Source organism: Aquarana catesbeiana, linkage group LG01 (genome assembly GCF_042186555.1).
Source record: "Aquarana catesbeiana isolate 2022-GZ linkage group LG01, ASM4218655v1, whole genome shotgun sequence".
NCBI lineage: Eukaryota > Metazoa > Chordata > Amphibia > Anura > Ranidae > Aquarana > Aquarana catesbeiana.
Window position 1 is genome coordinate 836278236 of NC_133324.1, and position 23706 is coordinate 836301941.

A 23706-nucleotide genomic window follows, 5' to 3' on the forward strand; every position below is an offset into this window, starting at 1 on the left:
CAGAGAGCTGGTGACTGACAGTCACCAGCTCTCTGCATGAGGAGCACTGAGAACCGAGCAATCAGCGGTGTTTCATCGGTTCTCAGTGTTCGAGCTGGCGGGGGGACCGATGCTGCATCCACCTAAGTAAGTATGATTGGGAGAAAAAAGAAATCCCATACTTCTCTTTTAATGAGTTTAGAAAATTATTTCTCTGCATTCTCTCTTTATCTGAGACTCACAGGCATGCATCCAAGCACATGAAACAAAGTAGTTAGTGGGTATGGCAAAAAGAAAATGAAAGCCATCTTCCATCAATGGGCCTGCAGGAGACAGCAGGAAATAGGAACAGTACTGGCTTGATGCCTGCTGTAGTTTGTGGTAACATTATGGACAAGCAGTAAAAACACCAGTAACATTTAGCAGCAATGCACCAACCCACAGAAATATAATAGAGATTTCAGAATTTACGTATATAAAAGTAAAATCCAATGCAGTTTTATATCATGCCACTACACCACACACGCTACTGTATATATTACATAAATTGTGTATAGGAACTAACCTCTATTGATTGTTTCCACTTTTTATGGATCGCTTCAGCCAGTTTAAGGTCTATAGGAACCAAACAATCCTCAATAGTTAGGGAGCCTGCACGGAATAAAATGGAGTTACAATCACAGGTAAAGCACACCTATTAATTAGTAATAAACTGGGTAAAGCTGGGTAGTAGCAGGGTTGTACTTTTTCTAGTGGTTAGGTTTTATAGTAATTCCTGCAAAAGTCCTGTGTACCCCATGATATTTGGCAACCCCTAAGTTTTTGATTTGACAAACAATGGAGCTTGGTTATCTCGATTCAATTCCAAGTTTGCCTGCAGGGAGAGATACATTACCTGCAATCTGAGGAGCTGGACATGTGGATTACTGTTAATAACTGCACTGCACTGCCACTAGAATGGTGATATTTAGTAGTCTCAATCCAAATGATAGCTATATATACACATGCATGTATCTTTCTTTGCTTTCACTGGCTGAAAGAAGCAACAAGTAAATGAAAGAAAGTATATGCTACAGAGGAGTGAGGAATTGTAGGTTCAAACAAATTGACTTTAAGCGGAAATTTACTGAATGGAAAGCAAGAACATGGACTTTATTAAAAGTGCATGGCCCACTATGTTGATTATGATGTGATTTTGTGGATATGATCACATCTTGAGTTAAATATCGTAAAATAATTATGTGGCAAAGGTAAGATACACCATTCAAGCTTACCAATACATACACGAATAGAGAAGTCAGCATTCTTTATCATCTGGAATAGTCTTCTTTCATGTTGATAACATCTGCACAATATTTAAAGTAGAATGCCAAAAATATTATTATTATTATAACCTTCCCTAGAAAGTGTGAATTACAGATTCCTGCCAACAATGGATAGGCAGTTTTGAAGAGATTGGTTTTGAGTTTGTTTTTAGTTTCAGGTAGAGCAGGTAATGGTTACAACCTCTGTCAGGTTTTTATTGCTACTTGTGTCCTTGACAAGAATCAATGAAAATTATGGTAATTAAAAAAAAAGTATAGTTTCCCACCCTTCCTTTCCAAAAACAAACACATGCAAGAACACCTTTTTTTTTAGCTTCTGCACCATTCATTAAATATTTTAATAGGATTTGATAATTGGCATATTATGTTTCTTTGTTAAAGCTGAACTTTGGGATAAGCAAGTATTTCCTATATACAGGAGGCATGTGTATTCTTGCTTGCATCTTGATGAGGTTTGTGTATATCTTCCAAGACCTGTGCAGTATTCCAGTGTGATGTCTATATGCAGGAGCATATTGTATTAAGACCAGTCACTGCTGCTCTCTCTACTAACGTGGTGTGACTAGTCTTGTATTTCCTCACCCCTCCCTGTGTAAAAGGGGCCCTTTGGGTAATACCTGGGTTAGCAAAGGCATTTGGTACAAAGTGGATTCATACCCTATATGGTTATCATCACCATCAATAAATTATGTGATATCCTGTTTAGCCTGCTGCAAATTTTGCAGTATATTTTCCGCTTTATATTCTGTTTGCATCAAAAAAAACTACAATTCATAAAATGTTGCACAGCCATAGATAACTGAACAAGGTCTATCTGCCTGTTTCAGACTGAAAAAGCAGAGCACAGAGGGAAGAAAAAATGAAGGTGTTTGCTAAAGATCAAGGGTAGAAAAATTAAAATAAAAATGTAAATTGGAAGGCAAGTCAAAACTAGACTGAGCTTAAATCTACTCCCACCCCAATTCTAAGCCTATTCTATATAACTTGTAAAAGGAAAGATGCCGGCTCTGGAGAGATCATGTGACTGGACTGGAGCGACTTCACAATATGTAAGTATACACAGCTTTCCTTTTACAGGATAGATATAAGGCTTACAATAGGGGGTGGGAGTGGATGCAAGCTTTTTTTTTTAACAAACAGGAGTGCTTTATTGAAGAAAAAGGAATACATACAATTAAATATACACATTGCATTGTGTTACATCATACCACTTTTCGCAATTGTATCAGTATTTCACATAAAACAATTTATCCACACATATCTACCAGGTTATAATACGTTCGGGCAGCAATAGTAAAATAATTCACAGTTTCACATTCAGGAGTATGAACCCCAGGTGAGAGGAGGGAGTAGACATCTGTGAAACTAGAAAAGGGAAAGAATAAAAGAGAGAACAGGAGAAGACTAGTAGAGGATATGACCGATTGGGTAGAGAGGGACAAAAGTGAGAAGGAGTACAAGAGAGAGATCAATACATCCCGGACCTCTGCGCCTTATCATTTAGATTGTTGTCCATGTTGACCACACTTTGTCGAATTTCCATGGACACCCACGGCTGATGTGTGTCAGTTTATATAAAGGGAGGGCAGCATTTACTCTAGTTTCCCATGTGGCTATGTTGGGGGGGGGGGGGGGGGTAGGAGAGGACCATTTGCACAGTATTTCCTTTTTAGCATAAAAAAGCAAATATGAAATTAATAGTTTGCTATGATGGGAGCGCTGGTCGTCATCATGAATTCCCAGTAGCGCCAATTCCGGCGTCATAGGGACAGCTAGTTCCAAGCGAACATTTAATTGGTCAAATACTTCCATCCAGAAGGTTGACAACCTAGGACATTCCCAAAACATATGGATGTAAGTACCCAGTTGTGTCAAACATCTAGGGCAATGTGGGTCTCTGTCAGGGTAGATTCTGGACATGCGGACCGGGGTGAAATAGACCCTGTGGAGGAACTTCGTTTGTATAAGTTTATCCCCTGCAGCTATAACCAATTTTTGGGCCCTGTTCCAGACTATCCTCCCAATCCTCCCTCTCTAGGGCAGGAATATCAGTCTTCCATTGTTCCCATAGCCTATTCATCTTTAATTCATCAATCGGAAGCAAGACTCCGTACAGAGCCGAAAGTGTTTTTTTTAAATCCTCAGAGGACAATAGGTCCTCCACAGGGTCCAATTGCAGAGTTAGGGGTGTAGGGAATTGCGCCCTAGCCGCATGTCTCAACTGGACATATCAAAAGAACATCCACCCAGGTAAATTGTATTTCCTAGTCATCTGTGAGAATGACATCAAAGTACCCTCAGGCATAATGTCCCTCAGGGTCTTGATGCCAAATCTCGCCCATACCTGAGGATCTGGTATTGATCTAAAGTGGGATAGGTTAGGATTTCCCCATAAAGGCTGTACCGGTGACCAGCGATCTGCCAGGAAGAACCTATGCCGGGCTACCATCCATGTCTTGATCGTCGCTTTAGTCGGGGCGGGGATATCACTATACGCCCTCTCCCCCCTATATACCAAGTTCCGCAACTCTTGTAATGAACCTAGCCATGCTGCCTCAACACAGATCGCCGCATTAGACCTCTTAGCCTCGAACCACCAGTATGTGGTGACCAGCATTACTGCCCAATAATAAACCCTGAAATCAGGGAGAGCCAAGCCTCCCAGGTGTGTTGGTGCCCGTAGAGTAGATTTTGCCAGCCTGGGTACGGCTCCACTCCATATAAACGAGGTAACGCATCTATCCACCTCCTGAAAAAAAGACGCCGGTATCCAAATCGGACTGTTTCGGAATATGTAATTGAACTTTGGTAAGATGACCATTTTTAAAATATTGATACGGCCCAATAAATTCAGAGGGAGTCCGGACCAAGACCGGCATTTCTCCCGTAGGAGTCTAATCAGGGGAAGCACATTTAACGTATAGTATTTACTGACATCCCTAGACACCTTAATGCCAAGATATCTAAATTCCCCGACCCACTGCAGTGGTGTAGCATTGTGTATAGTCTGTGGCTGACTGTCTAGAGGGAAAAGGACCGATTTGGTCCAATTGATACGGATGCCCGAGAATACCCCAAACTTGTCGAATATGACAAGAGCAGCAGACAATGATGGGCCATAATCATTCAGATAGAGCAGTGCATCATCTGCGTAAAGGGAGATTTTCTCCTCCAGACTACCGACCTGGATCCCCCTAACCTCCGGAGACTCCCGAATAAAAATTGCCAAAGGCTCCAAAGCCAGGGCAAACAGAGCCAGGGATAGGGGGCATCCCTGTCGAGTACCCCTGTGAAGGGAGAAAGAATCTGACAATCTGTCGTTAGTTCGTACCCTAGCTCTTGGTGCTCTATACAATAGTTGTATCCAACGTATAAAGTTAGGGCCAAAACCAAAGTGCTGTAGCACCCCCCATAGGTGTGACCACTCTACAGAGTCAAACGCCTTTTCGGCGTCAAGAGAGGCTATTACCCTAGAGCCAACTGTCTCGTGGGAAATTTACATATTTAGGAAAAGGCGTCTGATGTTTATGTCTGTACCCTTGCACGGCATAAACCCCGTTTGATCAACATGTATTAATGTAGAAATTACCGACGATAGACGGGTGGCTATTATCTTCGCTAAGATTTTTGCATCGACGTTAAGCAATGATATGGGTCAGAAGGAGGCACATTCCTGTGGGTCCTTACCAGATTTGGGTATTAGAACTATTACGGCCTCCTCCATGGATTCCGGTAGAGCCCCGGTCTCCACCAGCCCAGAGAAGAGGGATCGCAATTTAGGGGCAAGAAGGTCAGCATATTGTGAATATAGCTCTGTAGGCAATCCGTCTTCGCCCGGAGTCTTGCCGCCCTGAAGACTTCCGATGGCAGCCTGGACCTCCTCCAGGGAGAAACCCTCCTCCAGTAGGTTCTTATGTTCCTCCGATAGAGTAGGGAAGGGAATTGTGTCCAGGTAAGTCTGCAGTTCAGTTGGGGAGAAGTGGGCCCTAGACGAGTACACCCCCCTGAAAAACTCCAGAAACTCAGCATTGATGCCCTCCGGAGAGGACACCAACTGTCCACTGGTATTCCGAATGCTAGCTATGTGAGTGGATGCCTGCTGGTTCCGTGCTAACCACGCCAACAATCGCCCGTTCTTGTTACCGTGCTCAAATACACGTTGTTTAGCGGACAACATAGATTTATGTGTCTGTTCAACGTTGTGTAGAGATAGATCTCGAAGGGCTTTTTGCCATAGATTATGGTTGATTACATTCGGGGATTGAATGTATGTTGTCTCACACCCAGAGGCTTCCCTCTCTAAATTCTCCTGCACCCTAGAGGTCTCTTTCTGTAGAAAGGAAATGCGGTTGATATATTCCCCCCTTATCCAGGACTTAAAGGCATCCCACAAAACGTTCTCTCTAACTGTTTCCCTGTTTTCATTCCAAAAGTTGCAGATACCTTCCATTACCGGCTCCTGGATTCTGTCATCCTTTGCCCAGAATCTGGACAGATGCCATAATTTCAGGCCTGACGTTTTGAGAAGAGAAATTTTAAGGTTAACAGGGGCATGATCCGATATTCCTCGTGGCAGGTGTTCCACTGCCCTCACCCAGCGCAGGGCCCCAGAGGATGCATAAACCAGGTCTATACGGGAGAGGGCCCGATATGAGGCGGAGTGACACGTGTACTTTCTCCCGCTCGGATGAAAATGGCGCCAAACATCAGAGAGAGCAAAGGCGTCTGCCCACCCCCCCAGGGCCGAGGATGTGCGACTTGTCGCATGCAGTCTGTCCAGATCCTGTGATGGAACCATATTAAAATCTCCACATATAAATACTTCTGGCACATTGAACCCTAGCACCGTCTGCATTATATCATTCAATACTTGTATATCAGCAGGAGGGGGGAGGTACAGACCAACCAACACCATCCCTCTGTCATACAGTGAAGCATTTATAATAATAAACCTACCCCCCGGATCTGTTCTGACCTCCAGGATCTGTATAGGAAGGGACCTGCGGATCAGAATGCTCACCCCCCTAGCATAATTAGAGTAGGTCGAGTGGTAGTGAAGTCCCACCCATGCCCTCCTGAGACCTAATACGCGCGTGCACACTAAATGAGTCTCCTGGAGTACACAGATGTGGGGATTATGCTTCTGTATGTATTTAAAGACCAGCGACCTTTTTGTGGCCGAGTTTAGGCCCCGGACATTCCAGGATATAATAGACAAATCAGCCATTCAGTAGTGGGTGCAAATAAGTAAACAGGATCCGCATGTCCCAACCTCCTCCCAATAGTATTAATAAAGAATAAGAAAACCCCATCTTGCAATCCTTATTAGGATTAAAACAAGAAGGAAAGAACTTGATAGGGTATATTGGTATGAGTACAGTGTTTATGTAAAGTAGACACTTTCCAAGTAGATATGAGCAACTCCGGTGTAAACCATAAGTAGGTAACTTCCCTAATGTTCTGCAACGGCAGAACCCCCCCCCTCCCCACATCACCGATGCAACCTGATGATGTATCATACCCCCGAACCCCCAACAGCAGTAACTTAAAGAGGGCGTGCGCTATATAGCGTAGGTCATAGCCTAACAGGGCAACAGAGATGCTGGTTAGAATTACGCATTTTTTCTCTCCTGGGTGACCCCAGGGGCACATAACTTAGTTACCAAACATTTTCCTAGAAAAATAACAACAGGTATTTGTGAGTTACTTAAAGTAGTACTTGCTGGGAAAATAATCCACAGGCTCATTTATAACCTAACACATGTGTGGTTTAATACAGAGCATATAGCAATGAGTCAGCCTTCCACAGGATTCAGGTTATGGGACTCTATCATGCAGTGTTATAGGATTTCATGGTAGTTGCTGCGAGAAGTCCTTTGTCACTTGTACAAAGATAGCAATTACTCTTCTGTACAGTTAATGCCGCCCCAACTCCAGCTCCGGTGCATTACATATGTCATTTGCCATAATCCAGCAAATCGAGCAAATTTCCCATGTCATCCTGGCACCTGGCTGATCAATGTGCTTTCTGCATACACTACTACTCCATGCTCGATTCCAGGATAACGCTCGGAAAGGGAAAAACAACTTTCACCGCCTTTTTAAGGATATCGTGGAGCAGTGAAGACGTGCACAACTATGGCATAACGATCACAGTCCCACATTAACTATATGTTGAGACCCGCTTCCCAAAAATAAAAAAAGGGGGGGAAGGGGTGAGTCATGATACCTGTGTGCAATAATTACCGGGATAGATGCTGGATACTTTCACCACCTAAACTTAACGGTGCAAGGGCAGTGATTCCAGCCAGGCTGCAGCGTCATGGGGTACGGTGAAAAACTTAACGGTTTCTCCATCTTGAACCCTAAATTTGGCTGGGAAAAGAATGCTGTATTTAATATTCCGCGCCCGCAGTCCCACTTTTACCTGATTGAAGGATCTGCGCAGCTTTTGTGTCTCGAGGGAAAAGTCTGGAAAGAACATCAGGTTGGCATTGTGATACTTCAGCTCACCTGCCCTGCGAGCTGCTCGTAAGATCTCATCCCGGTCCCGAAAGTTAAGTAGCTTGAAAATCAGGGTACGTGGGTTAGATCCAGGCGGTCCCGGGACAGGGGGAACTCTGTGCGCCCTTTCCACTGTGAAGTACTGTGAGAACTGCGCAGCCGGCAACAGCCCCCTCAGCAATTCCTCTACAAACACCGTGGGATTTTTCCCTTCCGTGCCTTCCGGTAGGCCAACGATACGGAGATTATTCCTCCTATTTCTATTTTCCGCGTCGTCGGCTTTGTATTCCAATGCTCGGACCTTCGTCTGTAGCGTGCGGATCGATGCTTAGTGTTCCGTGATGGTGTCATCTGTAATCCCCACGCGTTGTTCTGTTTCCGACACCCGTGCACGAAGTTTATCAAAGTCTTGTCTGATAAGACTGACATCCAGCTGCACAGCCTCTATTTTATTAGTCAGAGCCGTCTGGCAGGCAGCTATCGCGGCCATTACTTCTTGAAATCCAGGCCGCTGCTCGGCCATCTGCTCCTCCATCTCTGTATGAGACGCCATATTACTTGCGCGCTTAGGGGAGACTTCCACGTGGGGAGCCGCCTTTGGGGCTGAATCCTCCTCTCCCGGTGGAAAACTAAGCTTTTTCCCCCTGTGCCTTGTTCTGTATGGCATCCGGACCAGAATTAAGGACTTTGTGACCAGAAAGTCAGGCAGGAGTAAGGATAAATAAGCGGATCTCCAGCAGAGCTCTAGGAACTACGTCCTCTCAGATCGCCATCTTGGCCACGCCCCCCGGATGCAAGCTTAATAAGGTTTTTGACTTGCCTTCCACAAAGGCAAACTTTTTTTTTCTTATGTAATCTGCCTACATTAGCTTCCAGTAAATTATCTAGCTTTGCTGTAGGTGACATTAAAAAGAGGAGTCCACTCAAAATGGATACATGCATTACACGTGGTTCGGTGCATTTCAGCATACATTTTTAGCATTGTGAACAAACCAGAATTTCACAGTAAGAGCCCATGTCCCTAACTATTGCCCATCTCTAATACTTATCCTGCTCCTACCCTCTCTTAACCTTAACACATAATGTGGAACTAAATTGCAACATAAAAAAAACTTATAGCAGGTAGGTATTTATAGTAGGAAATACTCTTCCCATGCCTGGTAGCAGTTTTTTACTTCTTGCACACTGACAGCTGCACTTGTACAGCTCAGTGTACAACCTGTATGCATTGGAATTATGTCACCCTAGCTCAGCAATTCAAGACAGCTGAAAGCTATAGACCCAGGAGAAGAAGACAAGGAGAAGATGGAAGCACCAGCAAGGGAGCAAAGAAGGGGAATTTAGATGTTGCAGCTTTGGAGGAATTCCACTGCTATGAAAGTCTGCCATAATGTACAAATACTGTATATTTATATCAATATCTTTAGTTGTATAGTATAATGTGCAAACATACTATAAGTTTGATTTTCATACACTTTGATCTACCCCTAAAATTAACCATTTCTTGAGGAGTTGGGAGGCTGCCATGGAAGACCTCCACTTCTGAAAATACTAGTTGGCTGTCACACTGATCCACTGGCTCCAGAACTCCGAGTCAGTAGACAAGAAAAAGCTCTGGCCACAATCTAAAGCTGGCCATACATTGATCGCATTTTGATCAATGTGTGGGCTCCCAGTTCCATAGAAGACAGGCCTCTTTACACTGATGCAATTTTGCCACGCTTGTCCAGGGTAACAAACACATGAAAACTATTACACAATAAATCCTATGTAACTCTTCACACTGCCGGTGTGCTGTGCTTTGAAAAGTCCTGTATGCTGCATCTTTGGTGCCGTTTTTCAAAAGCACACTAAAAAGGCATTTTTTATTGCAAGTCAATAGGAAAGCAACAAAATTGCATCAGTGTGAAATGGCCCTAAATTGTTTAACCCTTTCGCTGCAAGGCCCTGTGCTCCATTTTGTAAACTCAGGTGGCCAGACCATTTTTGCAATTTTTCCATTGCTATTTTATTTTTCATTTAAAGCTTTCAAAATTTGTACAAGACCCCCCCCCCCCCCCCCAAACCATATATTTTCAGAAAGCACATGATCAGTAGAATAAAAAGAAGGCGCGACTGGTTTCTAAGGTTCCACGTTATTTGCGCAAATGTTTAAAAAAAACCAATATTTTTGCTAAAAATCCATTAAAATCATGATTAGCACATAAGTACAAAGCAAATTTTACAAATTTCTTACTAAATATTAACTTAAGCTATATTGAGTTAATAAATAACAAATGTGTAACTTTTAAATTGCACCTTTTTGCGAAATGGTGAAAACTGAACAGACGTAAAAGTGTAAATATCCAAATTTCTCTAAAATTCTGAAGGTTTTCATTTTTCCCTTACAGCTTTCAGAATTTGTGAAAGACCCCCAAAACCATATATTTTCTGAAAACATATGGCCTCTAGAATAAAAAGAAAGTGCTACTGAATTTTGAGACCCAGCGGTATTTGCGCAAATGTTTATCAAAACAATATATTCACAAAAAATACACTAAAACCATTATTAGCAGATAAAAACACAGCTAATGTTACAAAATTCCTGCTAAATCCCTACTAAATATAAAAGCTTAACCTGTATGCAGTTAATAACAAATATTTGTAAATTTTAAATTGCGCCTTTTTGCAAAATGGTGAAAATCAAATGTACCTAAAAACTTCCCCAAAAATCTGGAGGTTTTCATTTTTCACTTACAGCTTTCAGAGTTTGTAAAAGACCCCCCAAACCATATATTTTCTGAAAGCGTATGACCTCTGGAATAAAAAGAAGGCGCTACTGATTTTTTTAGGCCCTGCGGTATTTGCGCAAATGTTTAACAATATTTTTGCTAAAAATACACTAAAACCATTATTAGCGGATAAAAACACAGCTAATTTTACAAAATTCCTGCTAAGTTCCAACTAAATATAAAAACTAATTTTTACATTGCGCTTTTTTTGCAAAATGGTTCAAACTGAATGCACGCAAAAATGTAAATATACAAATTTCTCAAAAAATCTGAAGGTTTTCATTTTTCCCTTACAGTATTCAGAATTTGTAAAAGACCCCCCAAACCATGTATTTTCTGAAAGCACTGGACCAGTAGAATAAAAAGAAGGCACTACTGATTTTTAAGGCCCCACGATATTTGCGCAAAGGTTTACCAAAGCAATATTTTCGCTAAAAATACACTAAAATCATTATTAGCAGATACAAACAGCAAATTTAACAAAATTCCTGCTAAATTCCTACTAAATATAAAAGCTTAACCTATATGGAGTTAATAAATAACAAATATTTGTAAATTTTAAGAAATAGTGAAAATCGGACGTACGCAAAAGTTTCTTAGAAAATCTGGAGATTTTACTTTTTCACTTACAGCTTTCAGAATTTGTAAAATACTCCCCAAGCCATACATTCTCTGAAAGCACATGGCCAGTAGAATAAAAATAAGGTTTTTAAGGCAGCGCGATATTCGACAAATGTTTATCAAAACAATATTTTCGCTAAAAATACACTAAAATCATTAATAGTGCAAATAAACACATAATTTACAAAATTCCTGCTAAATTGCTACTAATTCATCGTTCACATGTGGCATACTAAAGTATATGCTACAATGAGGAGCCATGTTTACCCGCACAGGAATGCACAGGTGTTCCATGCAACCCCGTACAGGCAGTCCCATTTATGTAAATTGTGATGCAACTGCTGCACAGACATAGCTGCTGTTCCCAATCTGACATCCGTGTGGGTACACACTACCCCGAACGCAGACAGTGTGAGCTTAGGGACATGCATGCGGACCTACACGGATGTAAAATTGGGAGCAACTGCTCTATTCGCGTAGTTGCTACATCCCAAATTACATCAATGGGACTGCCTGCACAGAACACCTGTGCATCCCTGTGAAGGTATGCTGTTATGCCCTGTGTGAACAAGGCCTTATGCCCCTTTCACACAAGCACACCGATCGGATCTGCCTGTCCGTTTTTCAGACAGGCCCAACCTGACCACCCACTGTTCTCTATGGAAAGGCTGATGTAAATGGACATGTGTCTGTTTACACCCGCCTGCATCCGATCCAGTCCGCTAAAAACAGCGGACCCATTCTCCATCCATCTAGCAGATCGGATTGCATAGTATCCAATGGAATTGGACAGGTGGTCCGTTTCCATCCGACCGCCCCATAGAGAACAGCGGGCTGTGTCCGTGTCCTCTCTGCATCAGCGCAGCGGACACAGACCTTTCATCCGCCTGCTCAGCGGGGATCAGCAGACAGATCGGCTTGACAGAGTCCGCTCCATGTGAAAGGGGTCATACCAGGAGCAGCCAGTCCATGAGGGGCGCCGCCCCCCTGCAGGACACCGGACTCATACGTTTGCATGAGTTTTTTTTTTTTTGCAAACAACATGATTAGAAACTGAGGCTCTAATTGGCTTGAAAAAGGTTGGACTCGGAGCACAGAGCATTGCACATCAAACCCACCCACTTGTGACAATAGCAAATTAATATTCGCTATTGTCTTCCAACTTCTCCTCCTAGCCAATCAGGACGGATCAGGTTGGCCGGGAGGAGAAGCTGAGGAAGCCGTGGAGGGGTGAGTGCAAGGAAGAGGGGGACCATCACTGTGGAGAGGCTGAGTGTGGGTGGACCTGGGGGGTCTTAGTAGGTTTGTGTCTTTTTTTTTATATATTTTTTTACTGTTTAATTTTTTTTACAATTATTATTATTTATTTTTTTTTTTTTGGGGGGGGGGGGTGTCTTTGGTGAGATATCAGAGGTCCAAACAGACTCCATATCTCTTTTTTTGAGACAGAGAAAGGGACTAATGATTGTCCCTTTTCTCTGCAGCATTTTACTTGAATGAATGAGGAATCTGTGTAGAGATTCCATTTATTCATAAAATTACAGTCTGATACATAGTAACTCTCGCTGTTTGCTATGTATCAGCTGTGAGTGGATATAGGAACGATCGCTGTCTATATCCACTGTATTACAGGGGGGAGCTTGGTAAACACATGTATACCAAGCCCCCCCAAGCCACAACTTCAGCCCTGAACCCCCATCCCTACCCCCCCCCGCCACGTTTCCCAGCCCAACAGTTCGTGGAGATCAGTGCAGGCAGAAGCTGCAGGGGGGAGGAAAGGAGAGATGCCGCTGGAGCAGCAATGGATCAGGGGTGCGGGGGCAGGTAAGGGGGCTATCTGACTGGCGGGGGGGGCACATCTGGATCCCCCCAAGCAGCAACTGAAGCCAGCGGGAGTGGAAGAGGAGGGATGCTGGCTAATGAGGGTAGCTGTGGGGAACGGGTTTTCCGGTGGGTAATCAGTGCTGGGTGGGGGGGGGAAGGAGGGGATGGGAAAGGAGAGTGGGGGAAACAGTTTTAGGTGGAACAGAGTGGCGGGGATGGAGAAGCAGGGGGCAGGGAAGCATGTGGCATGGGTGGGGAAGGTCACATTTAGGGTAAATAACTCTGATCAGCGGGTTGTAATCCACTGATCAGAGTTATAGAATTGTTCAGCAGTGTCTGCTGAACAATACTGATATAAGCTTATGGTCATTGAAGTTACCATAAGCTTATAGGAGAGGGAGAAATGAGGACTTAGCCACCTGCGGACACTTCTGTAGGTCCGTATGGCATACGGACCTGGCAGTGAAAGGGTTAATGCACTTTTGTTTAAAGGACATGGTAGAAAATGTTCTACTGACCAGCAGCTGTAGCCAATAAGCTGCTGATTGGTGTATTCTGATAGTGGCAGGTGTGAGGGGGAAGGGATTTCTCCAGTCACTTTTTTTGAGGATAGAGGATTCTGAACGAAAAAACCCCCCCAAAAAAAAACAATGTATGGTCAGCTTAACTTTGCCTAGCTGCTCATTTTAGATCAGCGTCTCAAAATATTAAAGCCACAGACAGCCACGCAGCTAAAAAGTTCAGAGGAAGGTCAGTAATGAGACGATGCAATGAGTTTTCAGAGGCACTATCAGGCTGTACTAAAACAGGAACGCATAATGAAAAGTAAATAAAAAATCCAATAGGACACATGATATTCCCTCCTTTATTGGTGGTCAAACCTAAGACGATGTATGTGAAGAACTTACTGCCAGAATCCCCCAGAACACACAGGATAATCAACCCACAAGCCTTTTCCCCAATTTTGGGTGGACAAACCATCAATTTTTCAACCTGGCTCCCACCAAACACAACTTTTAAATATGGCTAAGTGTGAAGTTATGTTGGATAATGGCAGTTATTACACATGAAAGAAAATGAAAACTGTATTTTACTGTATTTGAAAGGGAAAATTGCTGCCTAAATCTCTGTCTGAAAACATACCTGGATCGATTCCAACAGGGCCAAACAATTCAGTTAGCTGGAAGGCAAGCTCTGGAGGTAAAGATAATTCTAAATAGTCAAAATTTAAGGACTCCTTGGGCTGTGATGAAGAGTTTTTTCGTGGTTTATCAGATTCTACAGAAACAGGTAACACATCCTTATTTTCTTGATCTTTGTACATATCTGTTAGAATAACACCTTGACTGCCACCAGTTTCATATAGCACTCCATCATTAGGAGGATTCATTTCCTGATTAATGTCTTTCTTGATGGTTTTCTCATTCAATATGTGATTGGTTTCAATATCTATATTAAGAGCTGGATCTTGAGAATTAAACTGCCCCCCTTCTAAACCGGAGGACCACATTATATGGGCTTCAATAGTATCAGGTACTGTGGATTGGCCAGGTTGAACACTGTCCAGTATAATGCAGTTAGTAGTTCCACTCACTTCAGCAGATGATAAAACATTGCCATTCTTTAACTCCTCAGCAACAACTAGGGGTACAGTATTAGCAAGAGTATAATTTTCTAAAACAATGCCACTGCTGTCTTCAATACTGTTGTCACCCACTTTTAAGCTTGCAGACTGTTCTTCAGTTAGTTCACAATTATCAGTTGATCGAGAGCCATCTGGGTGAATACTGTCTTCCTCTAATTGACAGTCACTTTCTACATGTTCACAGTTATTATCTATATGTTTTAACCTTTCATCTTGATCATATTCATCTTTATATATTTTTTCTCCAGAATCAAGAAGCAAATTTGTTGCCCATTCCAGGTCTTTATTGCACCTTTCAAAAAGATCTTTCAGCACATCAAAAGAAAGAGACCTAAACATCTTACAAAGAATTTGCAGACTATCTTCATCTTGTAGACTTATTATCTCATTTTCTTCTACAAATGTACTTTTGTGATGCATCATTCTATAAGGTATATTTTCTTGAGAATATTCATTAGTTTCTAATGACTTTGCTTTAAACCGATCAACTTTTCCTGTAAGAATCTTTAAGGACCCAAAGACTTCCATTGTTTTCTTCTCTGCTCTCCATGCTATTGCAAACTCATGAGGTTCAGTCTGAGTGCATGTACTAATTCCAGTACTACTTTGGCCTACATCTATCATTTCAGATGGAGGCAATGTTCCATCAGTTCCGAAGGAACTATTACAAAAGGTTAGAGCCAACTTACACTTTCTACAACTGCGCTTGCCTGACCTCATCATATATTCCATATCTGCTGTAACACTTGAGGTATCTGGATTTATATTCTTTACAGTAACTTGTGGGACTTCCTGTAGACCTTCAGGGGACTCAACACCAGATTCATCGACCTTGTGTTCTACCAGAGCTTTATTTTCATTGTCATTGGAAGGGGGAATTGTGTGTAATTGATTTTCCATTTTTTGTAAATCCATTCCATCAAAATTACTTAATACAAAAGATTCTGTTTCCAAGTTGGTCATTACTGCAGTAACATCCTCCTTTGGAGCAAGCTCATTGAAATCTATTTGCCCCAAACTACAGTCTTCAATAGTTTCTTCTTCAGCAGGGTGCTGAACAGGCTTGGCCTTCTTTCTGTTTCTTGGTGCTCTCTGTCTTAAAGTTTGTTCCAAAGGCCAGTCCCCAACAAAACTTAGAAGCTCTGGTCTTTCACTGAGTTCTGATGAACTGCAACTAACATCTGAATTATCTTCTTTGTCTGTAATTACCTGTACACTTATTTCAGTAGATATCTTTTCAATACTGTAAGGCTCATTTTCAATGGAATTATCCTCTAGGCAATGAACATTATCTGAACATTTCTCAGGTTCATCATCTGTATTCTTTAAGTTTTGTTTCACAGACTCCATTATATTGAGTGAGATTTTGTGACCATTTACTCCTTCATCTGAGACGAGGCTTTTATCTGCGTTGACTGCTGTTACATCTGTGTCAGAAAGATTTTTGGCTTCTGTTGTAGAAGAATTAACTTCTTTAACCAAGTTATTGCTGGCAATAAAGATGAGAAAAAACAATATAATTATTTCAGATTAATAACATACACGTTAGATAAATAGCAAATTATAATTACCTAAACAAGCATAAAAAAGGCACAATGTATGAATATCTTACCTTAAAGTTATACTAAACACACTCTGTTTAATTTACATTGTCCCTTCTATTTCTGTATGTGGATGATAGTACTGTAATAATTTTATTAAAAAAAAGCTGTCACCTGACCCAGATCTTTTCCAGCCTGTCTGCAGGAAAACATAAGCAGGAGGAGCTTCTACTCCTCTGCTGCTGGTCACATGTTCAAAATAAAAAAAATAGCTTATGGAATACAGAGTAAAAATTAATAATTAATATCAATAAGCTGTATTAAATTGTTATACAAATATATATATTTGAAATCAAATATTTGTCATTTTGTGGAAATAACATGGTGTGGGTAGATTTCTACCAGTCAAAGGCTGACACACGCCTCTAGCTTGTGTCTTAGAATAAGAGGGAGGTGAATCCTACATTAATCTATATATCCCTCCTCCATTGTGTTTAGCTGGTTAGTGGGCATTGAGGAGGAGGAGGGAGTGGGCTGTCATTTACCACTGTGTATTTGCCGACATGTGTAACTCTATAGTCAAATGGGCTGCCCAGATGTGATAGGAAGGAAATGCTCAGCATAGAAACTCACTGAAAACTGAGCATGTACAGAGTTGCCACCACAGCTGCAAAATCCCTAGATGAATTGGGGACATGAACAGGGAGGTGGAGATAAAGAGCAGCAGGATCAACCAAGTTTTTTTCGGAACAAAGAAAATGAATCTCATAGTGACTGAGTAAGTCAAATGTAATACAGCATTTGTTGATAGTTTCTTTATGATGTGGGTTTAGTGACACTTGACGTATAATCTGTCATCCACATACAAAAACTGATGAAACCTCCTATCACAGTCAAAGGGCTGAGGTACCCAGATAATATCAGAGCTAGCCATTAAAACATGGCTCCTTCACATTCATATTGGCCCATCACTATGATGTACAGCCTCACTGACAAACAGGAAAGGTAAAGTGGTTGTAAACCTCAGGCACCCCACGCGTTACATCACAGTCACGTGACTTTTTCAAGGATCAGTCACGTGACTGATGTAACGCGTGGGAGGAGCCAAGGACGCTCTGTGCAGATCAGCAGTATCACACAGTGTACTGCACTGAATCTGCTCCTGTCTAAGGCGGCTGACTGCTATAGTAAAACCTGCATATGCCTTATCATTATAAGGCACACGTGAGTGGATTGAAGTTTGCCTGTGTACCTTGGTATCCTAACTATTGCACAATGATTAGTTTTTTCTCTTATCTGCCTGTTTATGATTCTCACATTGGTTGTGAATAGAAGCAAAGAGCACATTGTTACTATGAAGGTCAATGAGCACCTTAATTAAGCAAGTGTTTTTAAACAGCTTTGCTAGTGATCAAAAGCTCTATACCAATCAGGATTCTACACCTGTATAATTGAACCTTCTGAATACATCCCTATATATTTATTTTTATGTGGATTTTTTATGTGAATTTTTTACACATTTGGTGTCACTAATTTTTTATAATTTTACACTATTTTGATTGCTGGATTTTTTTTAGGAATTTTTACTCACCGCTGGATTTATTTGACTATTTATATTTATTCTTATATATTCATTTTCATGCACATTGTGAAGCGCTTCAAATATCATTATTTATTTTATCTACATGAGTTACTTCTAACAAGTTTTCCGTACACCAAGAGAAAAGAGGTGACAAAAGAGGGATGTCCAGCACACAGCCTGTGATTGACAGCCTCAACTCTGATCCTATGTACTGTGTGAAGGATGGGGGGGGGGGGTGTTCCCTCCAATTAGCTCTTGGCTCTCACTGAGCTTCTGCAGAGTGTAATTTCAGCCCCCCAGCTTTGTGCTTTTGTGAAAATCCTTTTTCTCTCTCTGTTTTGCAAGGCTGTACAGTAGAAATGGCCGCAGATGAACAGGTACAACTTATGTAGGAGGATTTGTTTCATCTCTGTGTATTAACTGGAGCTAGTCACTTTACTGGGTATATGTAAGGCCTGACAACCACTTTGATAATATCTAAGCCAAAGATATGGTCTTGACAAGTGCCTGCTTTTTTATAAATGCAGCTTTTTTTTTTTTTTTTTAATATGATTGATGACAGACTATACTGTAAACATCCTATCACTGACAAACAACTAAAGCAGGTACAACGGGATACTTTCACCCTAATGTGTCACTGAAGCCCTGTATTTCCAGGTTTACTTAGCCAATAAAAAAAAAAAACCTGTGCCGACTAAAAATTAGATTTTTTTTTTCTACATCTTACCTGTAAAATTTCTTTGTGTACATCACAGGACACAGAGAAAGTTTTTGTAATAACTATTTGGGTTATACGCCACCTATAGGTGAATGGACACTGGTAGATCAATCAGATCAAATAGGAAGTCCTCCCCTTTATAACCCCTCCTACACAGGAAATACCTAAATTTTGTAGCAAGCAATACATTTTCCAGACAAGAGGGGAGGGACCTCTGTGTCCTGTGATGTACTCAAAGAAATAGATTTTACAGATATGATGTAGAAAAAAATCCAATTTTCTTCATCGTACATCACAGGACACAGAGCCGGTTATTAAAATAATAACTATTTGAGACATCCCAAAGCAATACCCTTAAGGGGAGGGAGACACCATCACTGAAACTGCCACCAGCGAAGGACCTACTCTGCTGTTTGTAATACGCCGAGGCCAAAGGCAGTATCCTCCATGTTTTTGACATCCACCTGGTAAAAACTCTGTAGCTGTATAAACCAAAGACAAAATAGTGGTCTTGCACACCTGGGCCACCGACACCTGATGGCGGATGGCCCAAGATACTCCTACATACCTGGTAGAGAATCTTTCCCCAGAAAAAAAATGAGACTTTGCCCTTTAAACCATAGACATCAATGATAAACTGGCAGATCCACTGCTAAATATTAAACCTGGATGCCGTCTGCCCTTTTGGGCTCTTATGGCAGCACAAACCAGGATTCCTGACCTGTGCCGACAACTCAAGAAGATCCTGAGAGCCTGAACTACCTCTAGAGCAGCCCTCAAAAATTACACTCGCCTGCTTGCATTTTGCGAGTGAATTTTGAGGGCTGGCGAGGATGGGCTGCCTGGGAGTGAGCACTGCCGGCGGGTTGTATTGGAGTCCTTTTCCCCCTGCTCGCGGAGGGGAAGAGAGAGGAGAGAGCCATCTGGATGATCAGAGCGTGAGGGACATCACTAGCGGCTTTCATTTCAATAGCCGAGTGTTCCCCGCACTTGCTGTCACAGACAGCCCCACCCCCTGGTCCTGGGGAATTTGATAGACAGATCGTCCGTCCAACCCGGGATGAGTGATATGTATCAAAGTTCCCCGGCCAGGGGACGGGGCTGTATGGGACGCCAAGCAGCGGGAACACACAGCAATTGAAATCAAAGCTGTTCCAGTAATGTCCCTCGGCGCTCTTATTATCCGGCCAGCAATGCTCTTCTTCTCCTCTGCTCCCCTGCATAATGGACACAGGTAGGCAGCACGATGAACACGGGTGAGGCTGCATTGGTGGACACGGGTGAGGCTGCATTGGTGGACACGGGTGAGGCTGCATTGGTGGACAAGGGAAGGCTGCATTTGGTGGACACAAGGAGGCTGCATTGGTGGACACAAGGAGGCTGCATTGGTGGACACAAGGAGGCTGCATTGGTGGACACAAGGAGGCTGCATTGGTGGACACAGGCAAGGCTGCATTGGTGGACACAGGCACGGCTGCATTGGTGGACACAGGCAAGGCTGCATTGGTGGACACGGGCGAGGCTGCATTGGTGGACACGAGCGAGGCTGCATTGGTGGACACGAGCGAGGCTGCATTGGTGGACACAGGCGAGGCTGCATTGGTGGACACGGGCGAGGCTGCATTGGTGGACACGGGCGAGGCTGCATTGATGGACATGGGTGAGGCTGCACTGATGAGCATAGATAAAGCTGGTTAATTCTGCATAAAACATTTAAGGGTCATTTCATGAGATAATTTATGAGGGCGTGTTTAGGGGCGGGGTTGGGTGGGGCAACTGGTGGCGAGTAACCCTTGAGGCCTGGCTAGTAGCTCAGGACTTGAAATTTTGAGCCCTGCTCTAGAGTATGTAGGGATCTGCATCAGTTGTGGATATTTTTTAACTGATTTATGACAAATGTCCCCATACATGTGTAATAATATCTCCCCCCACAGGTAGTTTAGTAAGCTTTGACTTACTACGTGTGTTAAAGATGGCTGCTGCATATTCAATTGACCATGCGGCTGTGGGGGCAAGTGCAACCATGTATTGCTGACATCACTCACAAAACGACCTGTGAGTGGTTAAGAGGGATGACTACATCCTGTGGTCTCTGGTATACAGGACTATAAACAGAGTCCCTGAGAGGGGGAAGGGAGAAGTCTGTTTTGAGAGGAAGGCTATTGTTTGGAGCTGTGTAAAGACCAAGCATACAATCCAGGATTTCTGAATTGTCCTGTTTCCAGTGGAAGCCGTTGCCTTTTTTGGGGATATTGGGAAGAGGAGTGTATATTTGTTTAAGTCTTGTTATTTGGTGTAATGTTTATGGTAACGTTTATGTGCAAGAAAGTTTTGTTTTATGCTTTTTATCAAAACTGCTCTTGGTGTGTCTGTTCGTTTTAAATATTCACTAGATATCTGAGTCCAGTATACCTTCATTATAAATTTTGTTGTTTCCACATGATCTTTTTCCTGCTGACTGTGGATTAGGAGAAAAATAAAGGCAAGATTCAAGTGAAAACTAGAAACCACTCTGGGCAATAAAGATGAATGAGGACACAACATCACCTTATGATGCGAGACCAAGAACGGCTCCTTGCATTAAAGAGCTCTGACACTCCACTTAGTGAAGTGATAGCAACCAAAGGAAGCCACCTTCCAAGATAAAAGACTCCCAATTGGTTCAAAAAGTGGCCTCTGCAAGGACAGTCAAGAGCTAATTCAAGTTCCAAGGACACAAGAGTGGCCTGACAGGACTGTCTACGTTACACAATGTATGAAGTGTGAATCAAATAGTGAGAAACAGCGGTCTCTGGAAAAAAAATGGATAGGGACGAACTCTGACCCTTAACGGTACTTAAGGCTAATCTCCTTTCCCCTACTGATTAGAAAAAAAAATCTCCCACTCACATATTTCTGCGGGTGCCACTTCCTGGCTTCACCCCACGCATAAAATATTTCCAAGTCCTGTAATTGAAGTTCCCTGAAGCTGGCTTCCAGGGGCTCAACAGTGCGAGATACAGGACTCAAGATCATTAGGTTCCGGCCACTGGACTATGTGTGTCCAAGGAGCGACCCTCGCAAGACTCACTATGTCAGTGTACCAAGCCCCCTGTGCTAATTCAGCTACCACTTTTATCAGTGTTTCCACCTCCCGGATTCTTCGCAAAAGATGTGGCAGGAGTCAAAACAGAGGGAAAGCATCAAATAAGGGAGAACTGGTCCCTAAGATGTTACCAGTGCATCTACCCCTATTGCCAGTGGGACTCTCGTCCCGGACACAACCTGTCACAACTTGTTGTAGAACTTGGAATCTAGTAGATCCACCTGCAGGATTTCCTCCTGCCACTATTCTATACCTGGAATATGCACTGGCGATAGAGACAGCACTTGCTTGAGATCTTAAGATAGACCTCATGTCCCTATTTGGTTTTGGAACCGCTACCATTTAACTGTTTTACAATAATGAGCCCATAACTTTTGCCAATGCAGGGCAAAAGGCTGACGACTGTGGCAGACCCAGACAGTCCCAAGAGGTGTACTTAACCTACCAGATTTCTGCTGGCTAAAGATGGAACGAACCACCTCAGAGACTGTGGACACAAGAGAGACGCTGATCCAGGTGAGGGTCAATGGAAGTGATGAGGACTCCTCCAACGGGTGCAAGTCTTGGCCTGCCTGCCGCGCAACACGCACAAGAAAAGGAATGGCTGCACACCGGAGTACTGAAAGTCCTTTTATTAATCTTCCCATAAAATTAAAAAGACAGACACCACAGGATGATAGCAAATGGAAAGGAGATGCGTTTCACACAGTTACATTGTGTTTACTAATTAGGTAATGAATAAGCACAATGTAACTGTGTAAAACTGTGTGGAATGTATCTCCCCTCCATTTGCTACCATCCTGTGGTGTCTGTCTTGAATTTTATGGGAAGATTTAAAAAAAGGACTTTCAGTACTCTGGTGTGCAGCCATTCCTTTTCTTGTACACTTCAGAGACCCTAAAATCTCTGGTCTGAGATGCTTTCAAAACACAGCAGCCTCAGATGCCTCCCATACTTAGGATGGAAAAAGTTTACAGGCCCCTGGTATCCCCGGGCAGCCTCCTATCCAAGTACTAACTAGGCTTGATCCAAGATTAGGCCCCACAATGGCTCAGATACCCCTGATGCCATTGGTCCAACAGGAGACGTGAACACCGCCAGATCACTGGATCTGAGGGTGGTGTACCTGCCTCACCCGGCTGCCTCTCCCTTCTGGAGTCATTTAGCTGGTCTAACAGGTAAATAATTTAGCGACTATATTAGCCAAAAACTAGTGCTCAGTTCCCCAAGGATGCAGGCCTAAAACAACATTGATCTACCGCTATACAACCCCGTAGGTATGTAAGTATGCAGGTTATCCATTTTCGCCGTTATATACCTAGGTATGTAAACATGCAGGTGTACAAGTATTCTTGCTGTTCATGCAACTGAATAGATATGTGCTTATTTGCATTAATGTAAATAAGCACATATTTATGCAGTTCAATGAAAAAAAACAAAAACAAAAAAAAAACATATGTAAGCAAGTTATGTAAACGTGTAAATATGCATTTATGCAAACATGTGCTCATGCACATGTGTTTATGCTAGTAAGCAAGCATGCGTTTATTCAACATGTGTTTATGCAAACGTGCTAATGCAAGTAAGCATGTGTTTATGCAAACGTGTCTATGCATCATGCAACCATGCAATGTGTCTATGCGAAATGTATCTATGCAAACATGCAACCATGTATCTATGCAACATGTATCTGTGCAAACATATCTATGCAACATGCATCTATGCAAATCTGCACCATGAGTCTATGCAACAGGTACGCAAACATGCGTCTCATGCAACGTCTATGAAGCAAACACGCGTCTCATGCAACGTGTTTAATGCAAACATGCGTCACATGCAACATGTGTTTGACGCAAACGTGTTTTAGCAAAAATGCGTTTAGGCCAGTTTGCAAGCATGCACCTGCTCAACTGCACCAGGCCCCATACTAGTTTTGCAGGATTAGCCAAACACATATGCATCCAATGCAGCCTCTATGCTGCTTCAGAACAGCAAAAAAAATAAGCTCCTGCAGACCAAATGCACACTATACTGGAGATACAACTCCTTAAAGTGCACCAATGCCTGTACAGGGGTGTATCGACAGATAGTTGTACAAGTCCCCAGGATTA

The 23706-nt window shown here is 42.6% G+C and overlaps 1 protein-coding gene across 6 annotated transcripts in view; it reads right to left on the minus strand.

The window, feature by feature from the left end:
* N4BP2 (NEDD4 binding protein 2) overlaps nt 1-23706 on the minus strand; it is a 219002-nt gene that overhangs the window by 57294 nt on the left and 138002 nt on the right. For all 6 annotated transcript variants that reach the window (XM_073608577.1, XM_073608554.1, XM_073608569.1 and 3 more), the window contains 2 exons: nt 14168-16158; nt 545-630 (listed from right to left, as the gene is read on the minus strand). In XM_073608577.1, coding sequence (XP_073464678.1) covers nt 545-630; nt 14168-16158 — 2077 coding nt within the window. The remainder of the gene's footprint in view (nt 1-544; nt 631-14167; nt 16159-23706) is intronic.